This window comes from Notolepis coatsorum (genome assembly GCF_963971535.1).
Source record: "Notolepis coatsorum genome assembly, chromosome: 2".
Taxonomy (NCBI): Eukaryota; Metazoa; Chordata; class Actinopteri; order Aulopiformes; family Paralepididae; genus Notolepis; species Notolepis coatsorum.
The window spans coordinates 16,038,994-16,056,959 of NC_140166.1; the positions used below are offsets into that span (position 1 = coordinate 16,038,994).

Genomic DNA, 17,966 nt, shown 5'->3' on the forward strand with positions numbered 1-17,966 from the left:
AAAATATGCTATCTAGCATATTAGCATTGGCTGCATGGACCAAACATAATGCGCACAACTGAAAGGATGCTATCTAGCATGTTAGCATCGGCCGCATGGACCAAACATAATGCACACAACTGAAAGGATGCTATCTAGCATATTAGCATTGGCTGCATGGACCAAACATAATGCACACAACTGAAAGGATGCTATCTAGCATATTAGCATTGGCTGCATGGACCAAACATAATGCACACAACTGAAAAAGATGCTATCTAGCATATTAGCATTGGCCGCATGGACCAAACATAATGCACACAACTGAAAAGATGCTATCTAGCATATTAGCATCGGCCGCATGGACCAACATAACAAGTAAATGGCAGAATGCAATGGCATCCAGAACACACAACTGAAGAGATGCTATAGCATTATTGGCATTAGCATAGCTCAATTAGCAGCATGAATTAACACAACGTAGCAAACCAAATCATAGTCACACATGCATGTCACAGCATCTCAACACATAAGGCAGGCTACATATGACATGTATCCATCATTACCATAGGCACTATATTTGTAGGCTATTGGTGACTTACTTAGTTCATGAACGCACTCTTACTGGGAAAGCAGACAGCAATGGAACACATGGGGGCAAGATGGCCGCTGTATTTAAACCCATTAGGACCCCTGGGCTGTCCAGAGAGATGCCAGACTATAAATAATAGGACCCCTGGGCCATCAAAGAAGTGCCTGACTGGAAATGACAATACACAGCATAACAAATCATGGGGAATTTACAACAGCCGCCCCAAGAATAGCATAGCTATTATGTAAACAGTCAAATTCCCTAAGTGGCTACCGAGGTCTCTGATTGTCGCCATCATTTGCCACAGTCGGGTCGGGAGCGTAGGACACTTGTGGCAGGGAGGCATCCCGCCGCCCCATCAGCAACCTGTTTGGTGTCACATAATGGTGGCTTAAGGGGCCGCAACCGGGCAGGAGGTAAGTCTGCCACCATTGGAGCCACCGGCTCCCACCTCCACTTCCTACATCCTGTGCAGGTCCTCTGATGATGCTTGATGGCCCGTCTTCCCCACAGGACCCAGTACTGGTGCCTGATCTCTGCGAAGACCCTATCGGGCCCTGGGTGGAGTAGGCGGGCATCTACATCCTTGATGAGTTTCGTCACTGCATGTCCAGGATCGAGAACTATGGGGTGGATGTCAGTAGAACAGGAGGTGTCCAGGTGACAAGAGCGTCCACCAATTTGGAGAAGACCCATTGTATGATCCATCTCTGGTGAGAGCGTACTGAGCTTACTACTGGGCAGTACTGGGTTTCCAGCTCTGAGACACTTAAATCCCTCTGGGAAGCAGTCCGCCTGGCTGGTCTTCAGCAGGAAGACTTCGGTGTCATGCAGGTTAGGTTGAGGTAAGGAGGAGTCGGCCGCCGCCCCGTGATGGGTGAACCATGACTCGTCAGACTCATTTACCGCTTCTTCACCCAGCTTGGCAACACATCCTCCATCGAGCTTTTTGATCTCTGCTCCAGTGATTTGAGCCTTAGCTGAATCTCCTACCAGTCTTTGCTCTGTGTTACGGGGCATTGGCATGACTGCTTTGGCAGTGGCTTTCAGTGGTGGCGCGTCCTTTGCGCGGAGCAGAGGCGTGGCGTATCGGAGTGTGTCACCAACCTTCACCCTCTCAGTGCGTGCTTCCAGGATGCCCACAGTCTCGTGGTCCAGACGGGCCCTTACTGCTAGCTTTCCACTTCTAAATGGAAGCACATCAAGCTGCCAGAGACGTTCAACGTGTTGATAGAGGTCGTCCGGTGCAGACTTGAGAGAGGTAAAGTAGCATGAAGTAGCCTGTGACGCAAGACCATCTGGGCCTTGGAGTGCCCAGCCGAGCGCTGTGTGGACTGCTGCGGGTCCACCTTTGGGGCCGAATCTGATGGGTTCTTGGGATGTGATCAGATGGGTGCAGTCTGCACCAATTAGCAGTAGTGGATGCACTTGACTGAAGTCCTGCAATGGGAGCCCCCTCAGGTGGCGATAGCGTTCCTGAAGCGCAGTCACAGGGTAAGACTGCTCGGACAGGGCTAATCGACCTGCTGTGAAGGCGCCCTTCACCAGGTGCTGTTCAGAAGGATGAGTCAGGGAGGCCACATGGAAATCTACAGACTTGCCAGTGAGGCGAGCCACGTCCTGGCGAATCGTCCGCAGTGCGAGGGACTCCACTTCGCCTTTAAGGTCCAGGTGTCGAGCTGCAGCAGGCAGTATTATCGTGCGTTCAGCTCCATCGTCTAGGATCGCATAAGTGTGCAGTGACTTGCTCCCGTTAGTAATGACGATTGGTACCACCTTAAGGTACACCTTCCCTCCTTGTTTGGAGTTGGAGAGCGAGGCACCATCCTTTGGTGTGATGAGGTAGGCACGGGGACCCGGCTTGGCGATGGCGTGGAGAACTCTGAGGTGGACCTCCTGGCACTCACTGCATGGTTTCCTCAAGGTGCAGGCATCTTGCTCATGGCTGGTACGACCGCAATTACGACAACGTTTGCCATTTGCTATCCACTTCTCAACCTTTCCCGGCGAGCATTGGACAATGTCTGGACACTGCGATAGGTAGTGCTCGGCACTCCTACAGAAGAGACACATCCTCTTGAACTTCTGCTTCTTGGCTTCTGATTGAGATGTCTCAGCAGGCTGGTGGCTGTCTTGTTTAGGCTTGGCGGAGCCATAATAAACAGAGAAAGGCTGGTTGCAAGGTCTGGGTGGGGGAACTTGCTTGTCTCTGTTAGAGAACTGTGTCCCTTCCATCCGATGGCGCTGTGCCATTCTCTCTGACAGTCTTTGAGCTTCAGCCTTTACCCTGAGCCAGTCGGCGAGGTCTCGAAGGTCGTACGGGTTTAGGCTGGTCGTGTCGAGGCGACCTCGAGCCTGTAGGTGCTCCACAAAGCCATCTCACTTGCATAGGGAGTTTACACAGGAGCCGGTCCACATGGCCGGTCGACCTGACTTCCATCCCGTTAGGTCCTTCCAGTGATGTGAGCATTCCCACTAGCAAGTCGACGCTAAGGGCGAAGCTCTGGAAGGCTTTGGTATCTCCTGCTTTGAGATCAGGAGCGTTCAGTAGTGCGGCAATCTCGCTTTGTGCAAGCTGATATGGCTGTCCGTATTGCCGCTGCAAGGCCTGCATGGCGGCGGTGTAGGGTTGCGCATAATGCCTGCAGGACTGGGCTATCAGCTTAGCCTCATCTAGAACCAGCTGCTCCATAAGTACACGGTACTTGTAGTGCTCAGAAAGTTCAGTGTGGGCATCGAGTAGGTGGTCCAGCGCCATCTTAAGGTCCGTGAACTCTCTCTCGCTGTCATGGACCAGGTTAGGCAGTTTAGGTACAGGGACTGGCTGCCTGGGAGGCTGGAGAGCGTATGGATCCTGTAGTGCTGTGTACTGGGCCTGACGGACATACTGGACCGGTGGAACTGCTACATGATAATAGGGTGCTGGACCGGGTGTTGGATGCACAAGCTGATAGGCTGGCTGAGTCGATGCAGCAGGCTGAGGCTGATACACTGGTTGTGGATGGTGGCTCAGTTGGTGCAGCAATGGTTGATACATATGCTGAGCAGGGATGGCTTGTGGAGGCTGACATGCTGGTTGTTGATGGCTCTGCTGGTACGGCAGTGCTTGATGCAATTGCTGAGCAGTGTTGATTGGTGGAGGCAGATATGATGATCGTTGATGGTGGCTCAGCTGGTGCGGCAGCGCTTGATACGCTTGCTGAGCAGAGAATACTGGTGGAGGCTGATATGCCCTCGCTGCTGCGACAGCGGTTGTGAATGGTGAAGGCGGCGCTGTCCAGGAGGGTAGTTGATAGGTAGACTGCTGAGGTGCACCTGCTGTATGTTGGCCCACTGGCTGGAGAGCAGCTGCAGTGGGTAACCATTGTGCAGGGTAGAGTGCTGTTGCAGTCTGAGGTTGATAATTAGGCTGTGCAGGCGTAGCTGTAGTATATTGATGCACTTGATATGCAGATCTCATTGGCGTAAGCTCATACCGGGTCTGTGCGGCCGCTGGTGTGCTGCCATGCCTGCTCCTCACCATTGATGACACAGGCTGGTTTGACCGGTAGGTAGGCTGGTAACTTGGTACCGTTGGCATTTGCTGGCCCACGTGACCCACTGCTTGCATCACCTGGAAGTCAGACTGTGGCATGACCAGACTCATCTCGGTGGGGGCTGGGGGCCTCGGAGCAGCCCCGAACAGCGGTGCGGAGGTTACTGTCGGCGGTAGAGACTGAGTCGACATGTAGGCTTGCTGCCTTTGGCCCGGTGTACAGGTTGTGGCTTGAGACTGTAACGTTGCAGTTGTTGGGCACAGCAGCGGTATTAGTGGCAGCAAGCTCGACCATGGTGAGCGGTTGGGTAGGACGCTCAGACTATGATGTGACAATGGTGGTGGAAGGCGTAGGGGCACGGTAGAGCAAGGTCCTCTTGCGTCAGAGGTGCCACCTGTTAGGCTCCGACTGTGGTGGCTCTGCTCTGATGGGGATGGCGATGTGAGCCCCACACACACTTCCCGCTGGTCAGGCCGGGTGTTAGCATACGGTGATAGGTCCCAGTGTCGCGTCTGATCGACTGCTCCCGGCAATGAGAGGCAGGGAGGGGGCCCGAGCGCAGTGTGGAGCTGGTCACCTGTAGCTGCAAACTCGGTCTGCAGGCTGAGTGACCGCAGCTGCTGTGCGGTGGCACCTTCGCTGTCATCTGGTAGAGACGGTGCAGTATTAGGCATGAGGGACTGTGGTAAACTAACCAGATAGCCTTGCAGGTGTGCTGGAAGCTGTCGCAGCCTTCCTCCTCGTCTTCCATTTTCGTCTGCTGCTGTTCTCTGTGTGTCCATGGCGCCGTCGTGGGTGAAGTTCTCCGGCTCGAAGGACCAATATTGAAGATATAATGCTTGTTTGCAAAGTTTGCTGGAGCCACTTCATCCAGAAGGGCACACCCCGGTCAGAGAGCGGACGCAGACACAGAGAACAGTCCTTTCGTATTTATTAAGGATTCTGTTGTTGAGCGATATGCTTCCATCCAGGTCGTAGGGCTGGATGGAGCGATCAAAGATTGAGTGAGTGGTGTTCTGCAACAGATAAGCAGAACACACAATAATTAACAGAGGTACATGCTTATTAATCATAACCTGAACACACAGCAAAATATGCTATCTAGCATATTAGCATTGGCTGCATGGACCAAACATAATGCGCACAACTGAAAGGATGCTATCTAGCATGTTAGCATCGGCCGCATGGACCAAACATAATGCACACAACTGAAAGGATGCTATCTAGCATATAAGCATTGGCTGCATGGACCAAACATAATGCACACAACTGAAAAAGATGCTATCTAGCATATTAGCATCGGCCGCATGGACCAACATAACAAGTAAATGGCAGAATGCAATGGCATCCAGAACACACAACTGAAGAGATGCTATAGCATTATTGGCATTAGCATAGCTCAATTAGCAGCATGAATTAACACAACGTAGCAAACCAAATCATAGTCACACATGCATGTCACAGCATCTCAACACATAAGGCAGGCTACATATGACATGTATCCATCATTACCATAGGCACTATATTTGTAGGCTATTGGTGACTTACTTAGTTCATGAACGCACTCTTACTGGGAAAGCAGACAGCAATGGAACACATGGGGGCAAGATGGCCGCTGTATTTAAACCCATTAGGACCCCTGGGCTGTCCAGAGAGATGCCAGACTATAAATAATAGGACCCCTGGGCCATCAAAGAAGTGCCTGACTGGAAATGACAATACACAGCATAACAAATCATGGGGAATTTACAACAACGCAGTATAGTTTCTCTTCCCTATACTATTGTTAACATGTAGGAACAATTAGATCTGAAATTAGTTTCAAAACGGTTGCACTGTGGGGAAAATTTTAAAGTACAGTAGATTACAGTAGATTATTATCTGTTATTATGCATGCCTGGTGATACTAAATCCAAATATGACCAAAAACGTTATCGCGATAAAATTATAAAATTATTTTCATATAATTCGATATCGATAATTATCGTCGATATAATGTATGTCAAGTTTAATTAACTTATTATGCTGCTGCGAATGTCTCGAGTCGAGTTGATGTCGTCATCAGTCCGCGCACGTTAGAAGTTAGCCGACAAGCGGAATATCTCATGGCAATGTAATAAATATGACACTAAAATACTCTCTTCCGCCACAATATATTGAAACGACGTCCACTGTATACCACACACTACTATGAACGTGGCCTCAGAATTCACCCCGCACACATACTCTGCACGTAAATATATAAAACATCGCCGTGCAAGCTAGTTAGCCTAGCCAGCCTGTTGTCTTATTATGCTGCTGCGAATGTCTCGAGTCGAGTTGATGTCGTCATCAGTCCGCGCACGTTAGAAGTTAGCCGACAAGCGGAATATCTCATGGCAATGTAATAAATATGACACTAAAATACTCTCTTCCGCCACAATATATTGAAATGACGTCCACTGTATACCACACACTACTATGAACGTGGCCTCAGAATTCACCCCGCACACATACTCTGCACGTAAATATATAAAACATCGCCGTGCAAGCTAGTTAGCCTAGCCAGCCTGTTGTTCCTAAGCGGTGTATTCCATGACAATGTGCTCAATATGATACTAAAATACTCTCTTCCGCCACAATATATTGAAACGACGTCCACTGTATACCACACACTACTATGAACGTGGCCTCAGAATTCACGCCGGACACATACTCGGCACGTAAATATATAAAACATCAGTAGGGAGCAGCTAGCTTAGCACAAGGACTGGAAGCAGTAGGAAGCAGCTAGCCTAGCTTAGCACAAGGGCTGGAAGCAGTAGGGACCAGCTAGCCTACCTAGCTTAGCACAAGGACTGGAAGCAGTACATTTACATTTAGTCATTTAGCTGACACTTTTATCCAAAGCGACTTACAAGTTCTGTACAACAAGTCATCAGGAAGCGTCATGCATTAAAGCAAGCAAGCATGGTAGCAGCCATGCAGCAATGCTATGCTAACTGAATGTGCCAGTGTATCCTGTTAAAAGTATACATTTTTCGCTCTCATTCGAATACAGCATATAAGCCTTCTGACAACATTTTGAAACGTTACTGACGTTGGCCTACATAAAATGTATATATGTCATAGGTGGATATCACTAAACAGTAACACCAAGATCAAGACATATTCATTATAGCTAACAGCTATAGCTATTAGCTATTAGCTATTAGCTTCAGCTAGGAGGCACGCATAGCGGTTAATATAACATTCTCTAACATGAAAAAACAAACACACCACTAGTCCGCTGGCGTTTGCAATCGAAAGCATACATACAACATACAACATAATCGACATTATTGCCATGCAGTACTCACCAGTCTTAACGATGCAGAGAGAGACATGAGGTACGTAGCTGCCAGGAAGCTGCCACACAGGTGCATTCTGGGAGGCGGGGCACAAGCGCAGTGCAGTCTGGGTGATGAGACAATGACGACAAACAGCATACGTTGAACAGCATTCGTTGATTCAACATTTATTAGATATTGGCATTTCAATCATTAAAATGCAACCACAAAACAATATTGATTCAATGACATGTTTTCAACATTAGTCAATTGCTTCAGCGGTTAATGGGTGATTCACCATCAATCGTCGACCTTAACCAAAAATCAAGCATTTTGACCATAAATCAACATTGAATTAACACCTTTTGCTATCTGGGGCCACATCAAGTATATTGTAATACCATGAGAGGTAACCAGGGCAGGTCAGGGTGGGGCAGTGCAATATAACTGAAAAACAGGCACAAAGTAGAAGGTTACAAAATGTATTGAAAAAAACTTCTTCAGACAAAATCATAAAACGTTGCCCTTTTAACTTGGTGTCTTTTTCCTATTCAACCAATCTTAATCAGTTAAGTACTTTCTTTAAAGGGGAACTATCTTATAAATGGCCTTTTTGAGTGTTTAGCATTGTTTCCTAGCTATGTGAACTTATATTAATATGATCTATGTCTCAAAATTCTCAAATATGGGCGCATTCTTCCAATTCTCCTCTCACAATATTCACCCTCACTGAACTGAGTCATTTGAAAATGTGCGCGATATGTGATGTCATAAAGACACCGCTGCATGTTAATGTTGAGATACAAGAACAGCTGCACACAGGCCCCCCCCAGTCCACATTAGCTCAAAACGGCTCGAGATCTTGAGGTAGAAAAATGCTGTTTTTGAGGACTTGATTAGAAATACAAAACAATGAATAAAAAAAATATATATATTACAGAGGTGTTCCATAGACTCACAGGAATTGTGTAAAAGTGCCCAAATAGTGAAAGAAATAGTAAAATAGTTCCCCTTTAATGTAGGTTGTCTTTTCCTTGTTGGTTTTTCCAGCTCCTTCTAGCCATGTGTTCTCTGTCCCTCTGCTCCCCTGGTTCTGTGTCTTCTGTGTGTGTTTTCTAGTCCTGCTTTAATTAGGTGGTCCAAGAAACTACACCTGTCAGGGGTGATGCATTCTGGGAGATGTAGTGTGTGTGCAATGGTGGCCATTTTGTGAAGTGGCAGCCTGTCCTGTATTATGGCAAAGTAGCACCTCTCTACTACATGTCCCCTTGTGATGCCACAATATATGTCTCTGTCTGACTGTGTGTGTGTTAGTGCGTGAATTCAGGGTGTCTGTGAGTAAGACGGAGGCGTCGGAGCGCTGCAGGCTGTGGGGGGCGGGGGTGTTGAGGGTGGAGTTCGACAGTCTGCTGCTGATGGAGCCGAAGACCAGAGACGTTCTGTACATCTGGCCGTACCGATACCTCAGACGCTTTGGACGCGACAAGGTACCTACCTTGACACTTCATCCTCAGCTCCCTCTCTTTAATTTTTTTTTAAATAAGAATACACTAACCTTCTTACTGTCCTATACTACCATGCACTCTTCATACTAACATTTACTACTATGCACTCAACACTGCAGCACCCAAGTTTCTGCACTGTTTGATGAACATTGCTACTCAGCTGAAAGAGGTGTACCCTTCCTGCTGACTTCCAATATAATAACCCCCTACCCAGGGGCGGATTTAGGATTGTAGGAGATCCGGGGCTTAGCCCAGATGGGCCCCCCTTTTTTTTTTCTTTGTTTTTACTTTTTAACTTTTTTTTTGAATTTTTTTTGAATTTCTTTTTTGGGCAGGTGTAACGGAGGTACCGCAGTCTATCCACAGTCACGAGGTACAAGTCGTGAAGTGGCTGTGGACGTTAAGCGGTACTGCAAGTAAACTCACTCCCCAGAGGCATCCAGACCCGGAAGCAAGAAGTGAATTCACTTCTTGCTTAGTGGTCTGTGATGCCGCCCGCAACGCGGGCGTCCGGGGTTCAACTCCCACTCAGGGCGATCCCTTAACAGGGGTCGAATCGACTAAAACACAACGCAGACAAGATCACACCGGCTACACAGGCAAGGGACAGATTTTTTTTGAATTTAATGAACCTGTACGTGCAATTTCCTGCATTATAGAGCCTTCAATCTTGACCAATAAAGCTGCTCTTTTCACTATAAAACTCAGTTAACCATAACATAGTTATGGTTAGATTTATATATTGGGGGGGGATATATCATATTTTTCATATAATCAAAAAGTGGTGGAGCAAGATCTTACCTTTGCTCCCCCAAGTTCAATAGTGGGAGAGCAGAGATGCTCCGAATGCTCTTATGGCCAGGCGTCTATGATTCACTGATACAAAGTAAAATAGTGCAGTGCAATAAAATAGTTAGTAAAATAGAATAAAATAATGCAATAGTGCATTGCAATAAAATAGTTATCATCCTGTAAGGAGTGCATTACAGTAGTCGAGTTGGCTTGAGATAAAGGCATGGATCTGGTTTTCAGCGTCCTTTTGATTTATAAATGGCCGTACTTTAGCTATGTTTCTAAGGTGGAAGAATTAAGTTTTTGTCAACTTGTTGATTGTGATTTAAAGCTTAGGTCTGAGTCTACCATAACACCAAGACTTAACTCACTCAAATACAGTTAGCAGCTGGATAGAACACAGATGGAAATTAGCTTCTGCTAAATCTGGTGCAAACATATTTTCATGTAACAATGATGAATTGTAAATTTTTTTTTTTTTTTAAATAGATTCGGGGCTTTTCAGAATACATCCGGGGCTTGAGCCCAGGTAGCCACCCCCTAGCTCCGCCCTGCCCCTACCCCTATCTACCTCTATCTAACCCTATCTACTTCTATCTACCCCTATCTACCTCTATCTACCCCCATCTACCCCTATCTACCTCTATCTACCCCATCTAACACTATCTATTTCTATCTACCCCATTTACCTCTATCTACCCCTATCTACCTCTATCTAACCCATCTAACCCTATCTATTTATATACCTATATCTACCTCTATCTACCTATATCTATCTCTCTATACACCATCTACTGCTATCTACCTCTATCTACCCCATCTACCCCTATCTACCTCTATCTACCCCATCTACCCCTATCTATTTCTATCTACCCCATTTACCTCTATCTACATATATCTACCCCTACCTAACCCCGTCTAACAGGACAGCTCTTATCTCTCCCCCTCCAGCTTCTCATCCTCCATCTCAATGTTTTGCTCTTATTCAACTCTCTGTTGCCTCCTCCTCCTCCTAGACTACGTTCTCCTTCGAGGCAGGGAGGAGGTGTGACTCCGGGGAGGGGAGCTTTGAGTTTGACACCAAACAGGGCAACGCTGTGTTCCAGGCCGTGGAGGCTGCCATCAACCTGCAGCGCACTGCCCTCCAGAGACGGAGTTCAGCGGGAGGGCGGGAGCCCACAGAGAACCACCCCGAGCCCCGGACCCAGTCTCTCCCCCAGGCCTGCTGCCCGCCACAGACACAGGTTACACACTTCTCCTTCTGTCTTTAACCTAGAATCAAATGACAAGGATGATCTGATCTGCCTCCCACTGGGACATCTGTCTCCCACTGGGACATCTGTCTCCCACTGGGACATCTGTCTCCCACTGGAAGATCCAACCGTTTCATGACGACAGTAGTGACTCGTTGTGGTCTTATAACGGAGGCTTTGCACAGAATGTTTGTGTAGTTCTCTGTCATCCGACATGGCTGCCTGTATAATATAGCAGCCGTTCTTTTGTACATGGCAACGGAAGACATGACGGTTGCTATGTGCAAAACAAAGGTTGAGAAACAAACATAATCATTGGTGTATTATCACTGGATCTTGTAAACAAGTTGCAGTGGATGAGTAATAGCATACATTTTCCAGTGTTTTACTTACTCTGCCACTACACAGGGATGTGCAGTGGTGGAAGAAGTACACAGTTCCTTTACTTAAGTAAAAGTAGAAATACTCAGATAAATGCCATGTTGGGAGCGAGACAACAACACAGACAAGGCCTTTATTCAAACATAAGCAGTGATGCTTGCTTTGTTTGACTCTTCACTTACTGAAGTGAAGTGGATTTCCCAAGCTATTTTGGTTCTGCTCTGCTCAGAACCGGGTTGCGTTAGTACTCTGCGTTGTGATTCAATACTTTAAAGCTCTGGGAATCACTTCTCTTCTTTCAGCGGTGCAGGCAGAAGGAATTAGGAGGAAAAGGTAGTATATCAGCTGTTTAATCAAAGTTTAAGAGTTGATACAAATTACAATAAGAATGCTATAGTTGTGATCAAAAACACTGTGCCGTAAGTGATACAACTAGACTAAAGAGAATGATAGTTGATTAGTTGTTGAAAGTCTTTGTTCTGTGCTGATAACAAAGAGTTGGTTTTCCCTCCAAATAGTTCCTTTGTTCTTGCCGCCTGCTGCCTTGTGGATGAGATGGTAGAGAGGTCTTGTCGTGTCGGTTGGGTTGTTCAGAGTCCTTCTTCCCCCCATCACACCCCATTATATCCCCAAGGCCCAGTGCCTCGGAGTGATGACCTCATCATATTCTTTCCTCCAATGCCAGGCCGGCTTAGCTTGCATTTGAAAATAGGGGTTTGGCTTATAGGCCAAACCCCCTTCACATTAACCCAGAGAATATTTTCCCTGTATTTTTACTTAAACACATTACTTGAATACTTTGATGAACCTCAAGATATATTGATTACATAAACACAGATAATCATACTTAAACACATTACTTGTACAAATTACAATAATACAGTTTTAGTATGACTTCATAATTATTACCACAATGTAAAACACTTTTAATTATATTTTGTGTGTGTGTGTGTGTGTCCTCTGATTGTGTGAATGTGTGTATGTGTGTCTATGTGTGTGCATGTGTCCTCTGATTGTGTGAATGTGTGTATGTGTGTCTATGTGTGTCTGTGTGTGTGTGTGTGTGTACGTGTGTCTATGTGTGTCTATGTGTCTGTGTGTGTAACTATGTGTGTGTGTGTGTGTGTGTGAATGTGTGTGTGTGTGAGTCTCAGGAGACTCCAGCCTAATAGTCTCACATTGATGCAATCACTCCCGAAAGGGGAAGAAGATTGACTTGTTCAAACAGTTTAGGTGCATGTCCTTGTGTCCCCCAGGCCGTAAAGCAGCTGATAACACTTCATGGGCGCTTTGACCCTTTTAACCTCATCACCTCATTGTGTTTGCTAGGACTTATCTGAAATCCTTCCTGTCCCACCCTAGGAACCAGATGGTTCTATTGTTATAAACATTCTACCTCAGTAAACACACATAAGTTACTACTCAGATTTTAGCTTTTACAGCCGGCTATTTTAAGTGGCCCGGGACACAATCTGTTGGGAGGATTCTTGTGTTGTCTTACTCAGGCAGCTGTTATCCCTAAATATAATACCTTAGTTTGATTGTTGTTCCACTTTGACTGTTTCTTTAAGACTTTTACACAACAGTTTGATTAGATCTTTGATGATCTATGTTTGGATTTTACCACAGTTCCCCACTTGGATAGTTTACCTATCCTTAATATGTCAAACATAGATATCAATCTCTACACACTACTATCTAGATAACACTTAAGACATTTTAAATCATATTAGGATAAAATATATATCTGATTTGCCACACTCAGATCCTAAAATTCAAATTAGCCATTTCAGTTTTTGTGATCGTGTGCAGTCTTTAACAACCTGTTCTCGTACCAAGATCAATTTCCATTGGTTTCAACTGTGAGTTGTCAAATTCTGACTTGGAGCATTGAGGAGGGGGGTCTATGTTTTCTAGATTTGACCCGGCCTCCTCTTTATTGCTCAGAGCTGGTGCAGTATCACGACTGCTGGGTGCAACTCCCCATTCTGGGAGGTGGAATTTAGAAAGCAAATTGCCTTTCTCATCACACTCCATCTTCTGTCGAGCACATCTTGACTCGTGTTGACCTCTATTTGGGGGTAGAGCCCCCTGCTGTATCTTCTATTGCTGTCACAGCGGTGGGGAGGTCGTCGCTGGCTGCTCGACCCTTTCGCTGGTTGACCCCCTGGTCAATGGTGCATTGCTTCTGTTGACAGCCGGAGTTGTTGCTGAGGTCTAGCCGCCTGTCTCCTCGTTGGTTGTCTGTCGTTTCCCTCTGAAGCCTCAAGACTCGGTCACTGCGTTGGCCAAGACTCTCCCGGCCCGAGAGGTAGGCGTCTCCTGGTTCTCCGCAGTGTTGTGGTTCCCCATGGAACCGCTGGGTAGACACTAGCCAGTGTCCTGGATCAACAGTACCGATGGAGTCCTCGGTCTTCCTTGTACCACACTCTGATGACTGCTGATTCCCCAATCTCCCATCCTTATCCTGCAGTGAATATATATCGCTTCGGGGGACAGTGCAGGTCACTTCTACCACAACAATTGATTGAGAATCCATAATTTTCCTCCCTCAGACTCTCTTTACTGGTCTGAGCTTTGACAACTTTCTTTTCCAAATCATTTATCTATATATTTCATGGCTTCTAGATCATAAAATTTCAAAATTCTGAAAAATTCACATGGCTCTCATTATATTATGCTGTCAAAACAGTATACTCCTCCACCTCTCGATGTGGAATACACATTCAAACATCGTTACCGTCGTCCTTTGAACAGCCGCACCCGGACCGGACGGTCAGCACTGACACATCCACTCTCCCAGTAACCTGTGTGTATGGCAACAAATCACAGTCCGCCTTAAACACACATCTTCCACACCACAAGCCAATTATCAATTGCACATGTTCACACCCTACACAAGACTAATTTGGCCAATAGCGACCAAACCTATTGAGCTTCATTAATGTACAGAGAATCATGCTTCCCAACACTTTCACCAATCACGACACACCCCCAGCCCCTAACACCGGGTATTCAATGGGCGGAGAACAAAAATCCATAACTAGCTCATGTTCCTTCACTCTGTTCCCAGTCCATTTTACAGACATATACTACCCTGTCCTGATGTGTCGAGATCACTCGCAGCTTGCCAGGTACCCTAAGAAAAAATATACAGAAAGAAAGAAAACAGAAAACAAAACACACAAAGAAAAATCATGCCAAACCAATAAATGAAAAAATAAACCAAACTTGTGAGCTTTTTCTTTTTTCTTCTGAGCTCATTTTTAACCTATCATCTAGAGGCTTATGCACCCCCGTATTAACTAAGAAACAAAAAAGGGAAATCAAATGAATAAACAAAATGAACGCTCCCGGCCTAAGTCAGGAATTGCTCGTAACACACTAGAAAAGAGAAGTAAAAATAAAAGTAAATAAACACCTATATCTATTGCTCATAACTGTTAATACGCTTCTATCAATACTATAAAATACTAGAAACAACTATGAGTCTTTTTAATTTCTTAATCATGCAGTCCACCCTTTGATCAATCTGAATGTTGACCAAGCATGGATAATTTACTGATCACTAGCTGCCGCAGTGTCACATCATCACACTGTCTAATATTGATTAACTGTTTAACATAATTTGATCCTCTTGTTAGTCTGATTAGTTCATGCATTTGTCAGTCACTCATACATCCGTTTTTAGTAACTTTCATTCATAATCTAATCACCTAACACCTCTATCTATTTTTATTTTTTATTTTTATTCTAATCTAATTAGGAGCATATTTTATCATTCAATATATCCCACCTCTACCCTAGTCAGTTGCATATATTTTTATTCTGCCGGTGGCCTCTGCAGACATGACCTTTGAAAATGACCTTTCACTCCATCCGCCGCACCGCGTATCCATTCGGATTCCTGCCTCTGCCTCCACCTCTTCCTCGTGGTTGCCACCCGATTGCCCCTCTCGACCTTTGTTGTTGTTCTGGCGCAGGACCCCCTTGTGTTCCCGCTTGAGCCCGTCTCTGGCCATCTGGTTCTCCATTGGAACCTGTCTCCCCTCCGGGCTGTGTGGACTGGATTAGGCCTTGGAGGTATTCCACTACCTGTCTAGCCTCGGTTAGCTGTTGTTCTAGAGGGAGGCACGTCTTCCCCTCTTCCTCCACCCTGGCCCTCGTTGACTGGCTCCTAGTCATCGGGCCACATCTCTCAGTTTGGTACTGATGGTGGGGGTGGAGAAAACCTGGGCACGAGACACAAGTGGGCTGTAGAAACTGTTCATGTATCGCTCTCCTCAGCCGCTTTCGTTGTCCCTTGGTTAACTGGCAGTCTCCCGCAACGGACACTTCAGCGTGGATCGGCTCGGGTAATACAGTTGTCTCTGGGTCGCTTGCTGCAACGACTCCCTGTGGCGGAGTAAAAGACATTATTTCCAGTCCCTCCGTCACACTGGACACCAGCGGGGAGTCGATCACATTCCAGTCAATCAGGTTAACGTCACTGTCCAATTCGGTCAATGTAATGTCTGCAGAGGTTATCAGCATTACCCCACTACCGACATTATTTCTTTTTATCACCTTTCGTAATCTCTTTTTCTGTTTCTTAATTTGGGTACGCATTCTATACCGGCCTCCTTTAACCACAAGGTTCTGTAATGGCCTGAATATCTTTGGCCATTTTTTCGGCACTTTTATCGTGACATCTCCAGTCGTTGAAATAGACAGATTGTCAACCCTTTCTATGGTCAGTGCATCTAACCCTCCGGTTGCTCCTATCTGTGTATTTTCCATTCTCACCTCTCTTCCAACACTCGTAACGTCACCGTTTGGAAAGCAAGTTTCTCTGTATTCAAACTATTTTTACCAAACTTGAGTTAATTTCACTCACACTTCTATATTGGTGTAAACAGGAATTGATAACTCGCTCTTGTGATACTATACCCCCTGACTGTCAACAGTCTCTTTGATTTCCCTGTTGGGGTTCGGAATTGTCAGCGCTGGCCATCCGTCCTGGAGCAGCTGTGAAGAGAGAAGCAAAAAATACACTTAATTATCAGTGACATTTCCCATTCACAATCCATCATTTGTCTTTAAGCATGGAATGTCGGGCATCTCCTATACTAAGATCACTTGAGAGCATTTGTGCAATTTTCGTTTCTGATTTATCAATGACACAGCCTTAATCTTTTTTCAGTTGTCTCCATTGGAAAACCAGACTCTCAATCTTGTTGTCATGATCCTCCTTAATACAACTCCGGGGAACTTATTTTGCACCAGCCTCCTCCTTCTGTTGGTCAATCAGAAATTTGTTATTTACAGCCTATCATTTCTAAACATCTGTATTGGACATGGTAATTTAGGTGCATAATCTCACTTTTACTCTAATTGTTCTTCGCAAATGACTATGTGTATGTGTAACTATATTTATTTCTGTCCGTGAAAGCCTAGTATGTATTTCGCTCATATTACATTATACATATCAGTAACATACATATTTTCCATTCATAATCTCCCACACAGTTACTATATTTCCCCCGTAACACCTAACCCCTTAGGTGTTAAAACGCGCTTCTCACGAGAACAGAAATCAATTTTCAGTGTCTTATGTCACTGAAGTCCCCGTGCATTTAGAACAGTGTCACACAACCCGTTCATAACCACAGGCCGCCGACACCATCCCCACATTGAAAATCCTGCCGACCAATGACATCCCACTGGTCAACTCGTCCTGTGGCCCACGGCATCACCCCCAGTTTGCAACCTGGAACGCGAAACCCCGGGCCCCCTACTCAAGGATATTCAAAGATCATCCCACTCACAACCACCGCCACACACATACAGCACCCCTGACCCCACTCAACCACCGTAACCAGTCACCCAAATACCCACACACAATATAATCCGACGCGCGTAGTGTGGCAGCGAGCCTTTGACGAGTGCACGCATAGCGCACCCCCGTTAATGCGCGGTGGCAGACAGCGAGCCCACCCCCGCCACGACGTTTAGCAGTCCCCGCACCCCTGGCAAAATGAAAAATGTGCGCAGTGTGACAGCGAGCACCGACGAGTCGCACACAGCGCATCCCCGTCAAAGCGCGGCGGCAGACAGTGAGCCACGACGAACTGTCTACCCACACCCCCATCGCAGGCGCAGCCGAGCAGAGTAATTATGCTCCGACTTACCGCCCACCAACATGAACGCCACGGAGCCCCCGCCTTACCAGCCGGAGCTTGTCCAAATGCAAGGAAAGAAGTACGAGCGCCTTGTCGAACAAAGCGTAGCGCCAACGCCAGCCAATACCACTGCCAGCACTAGAAATTCCCTAAAAACAACAATAAAACTGAATATGGAACACCAACATCCGCATAATAAGTCCCAAACTCAACCTACCGCCTTTGAACCCTACAGTAAACAGCAATAAACAATATACCTAGCACTACACCGCGTTTGAAACCCATAAAAAAAATTTATATACAGGCCCAAACTAGGAGAGAAAGAGAAAGCGTTTCGGGGGGGCCGAGGGGGGGGGAAATATATGGAAGAGAGGCGGTGTGGGAATGAGGGGAGTGAGTGAGAGGGGGGGGGGGGGTAAGAGAGAGAGAGAGAGAGGGAGGGAGAGGGAAAGAGGGGGG

At 46.3% G+C, this 17,966-nt stretch overlaps 1 protein-coding gene across 1 annotated transcript in view; it reads left to right on the forward strand.

The window, feature by feature from the left end:
* LOC311223290 (docking protein 2-like) overlaps nucleotides 1-17,966 on the forward strand; it is a 103,404-nt gene that overhangs the window by 69,716 nt on the left and 15,722 nt on the right. Inside the window, exons 5-6 of the mRNA XM_084308083.1 lie at nucleotides 8,730-8,902; nucleotides 10,729-10,956. Of these exons, the coding sequence (XP_084164209.1) occupies nucleotides 8,730-8,902; nucleotides 10,729-10,956 (401 nt within the window). The remainder of the gene's footprint in view (nucleotides 1-8,729; nucleotides 8,903-10,728; nucleotides 10,957-17,966) is intronic.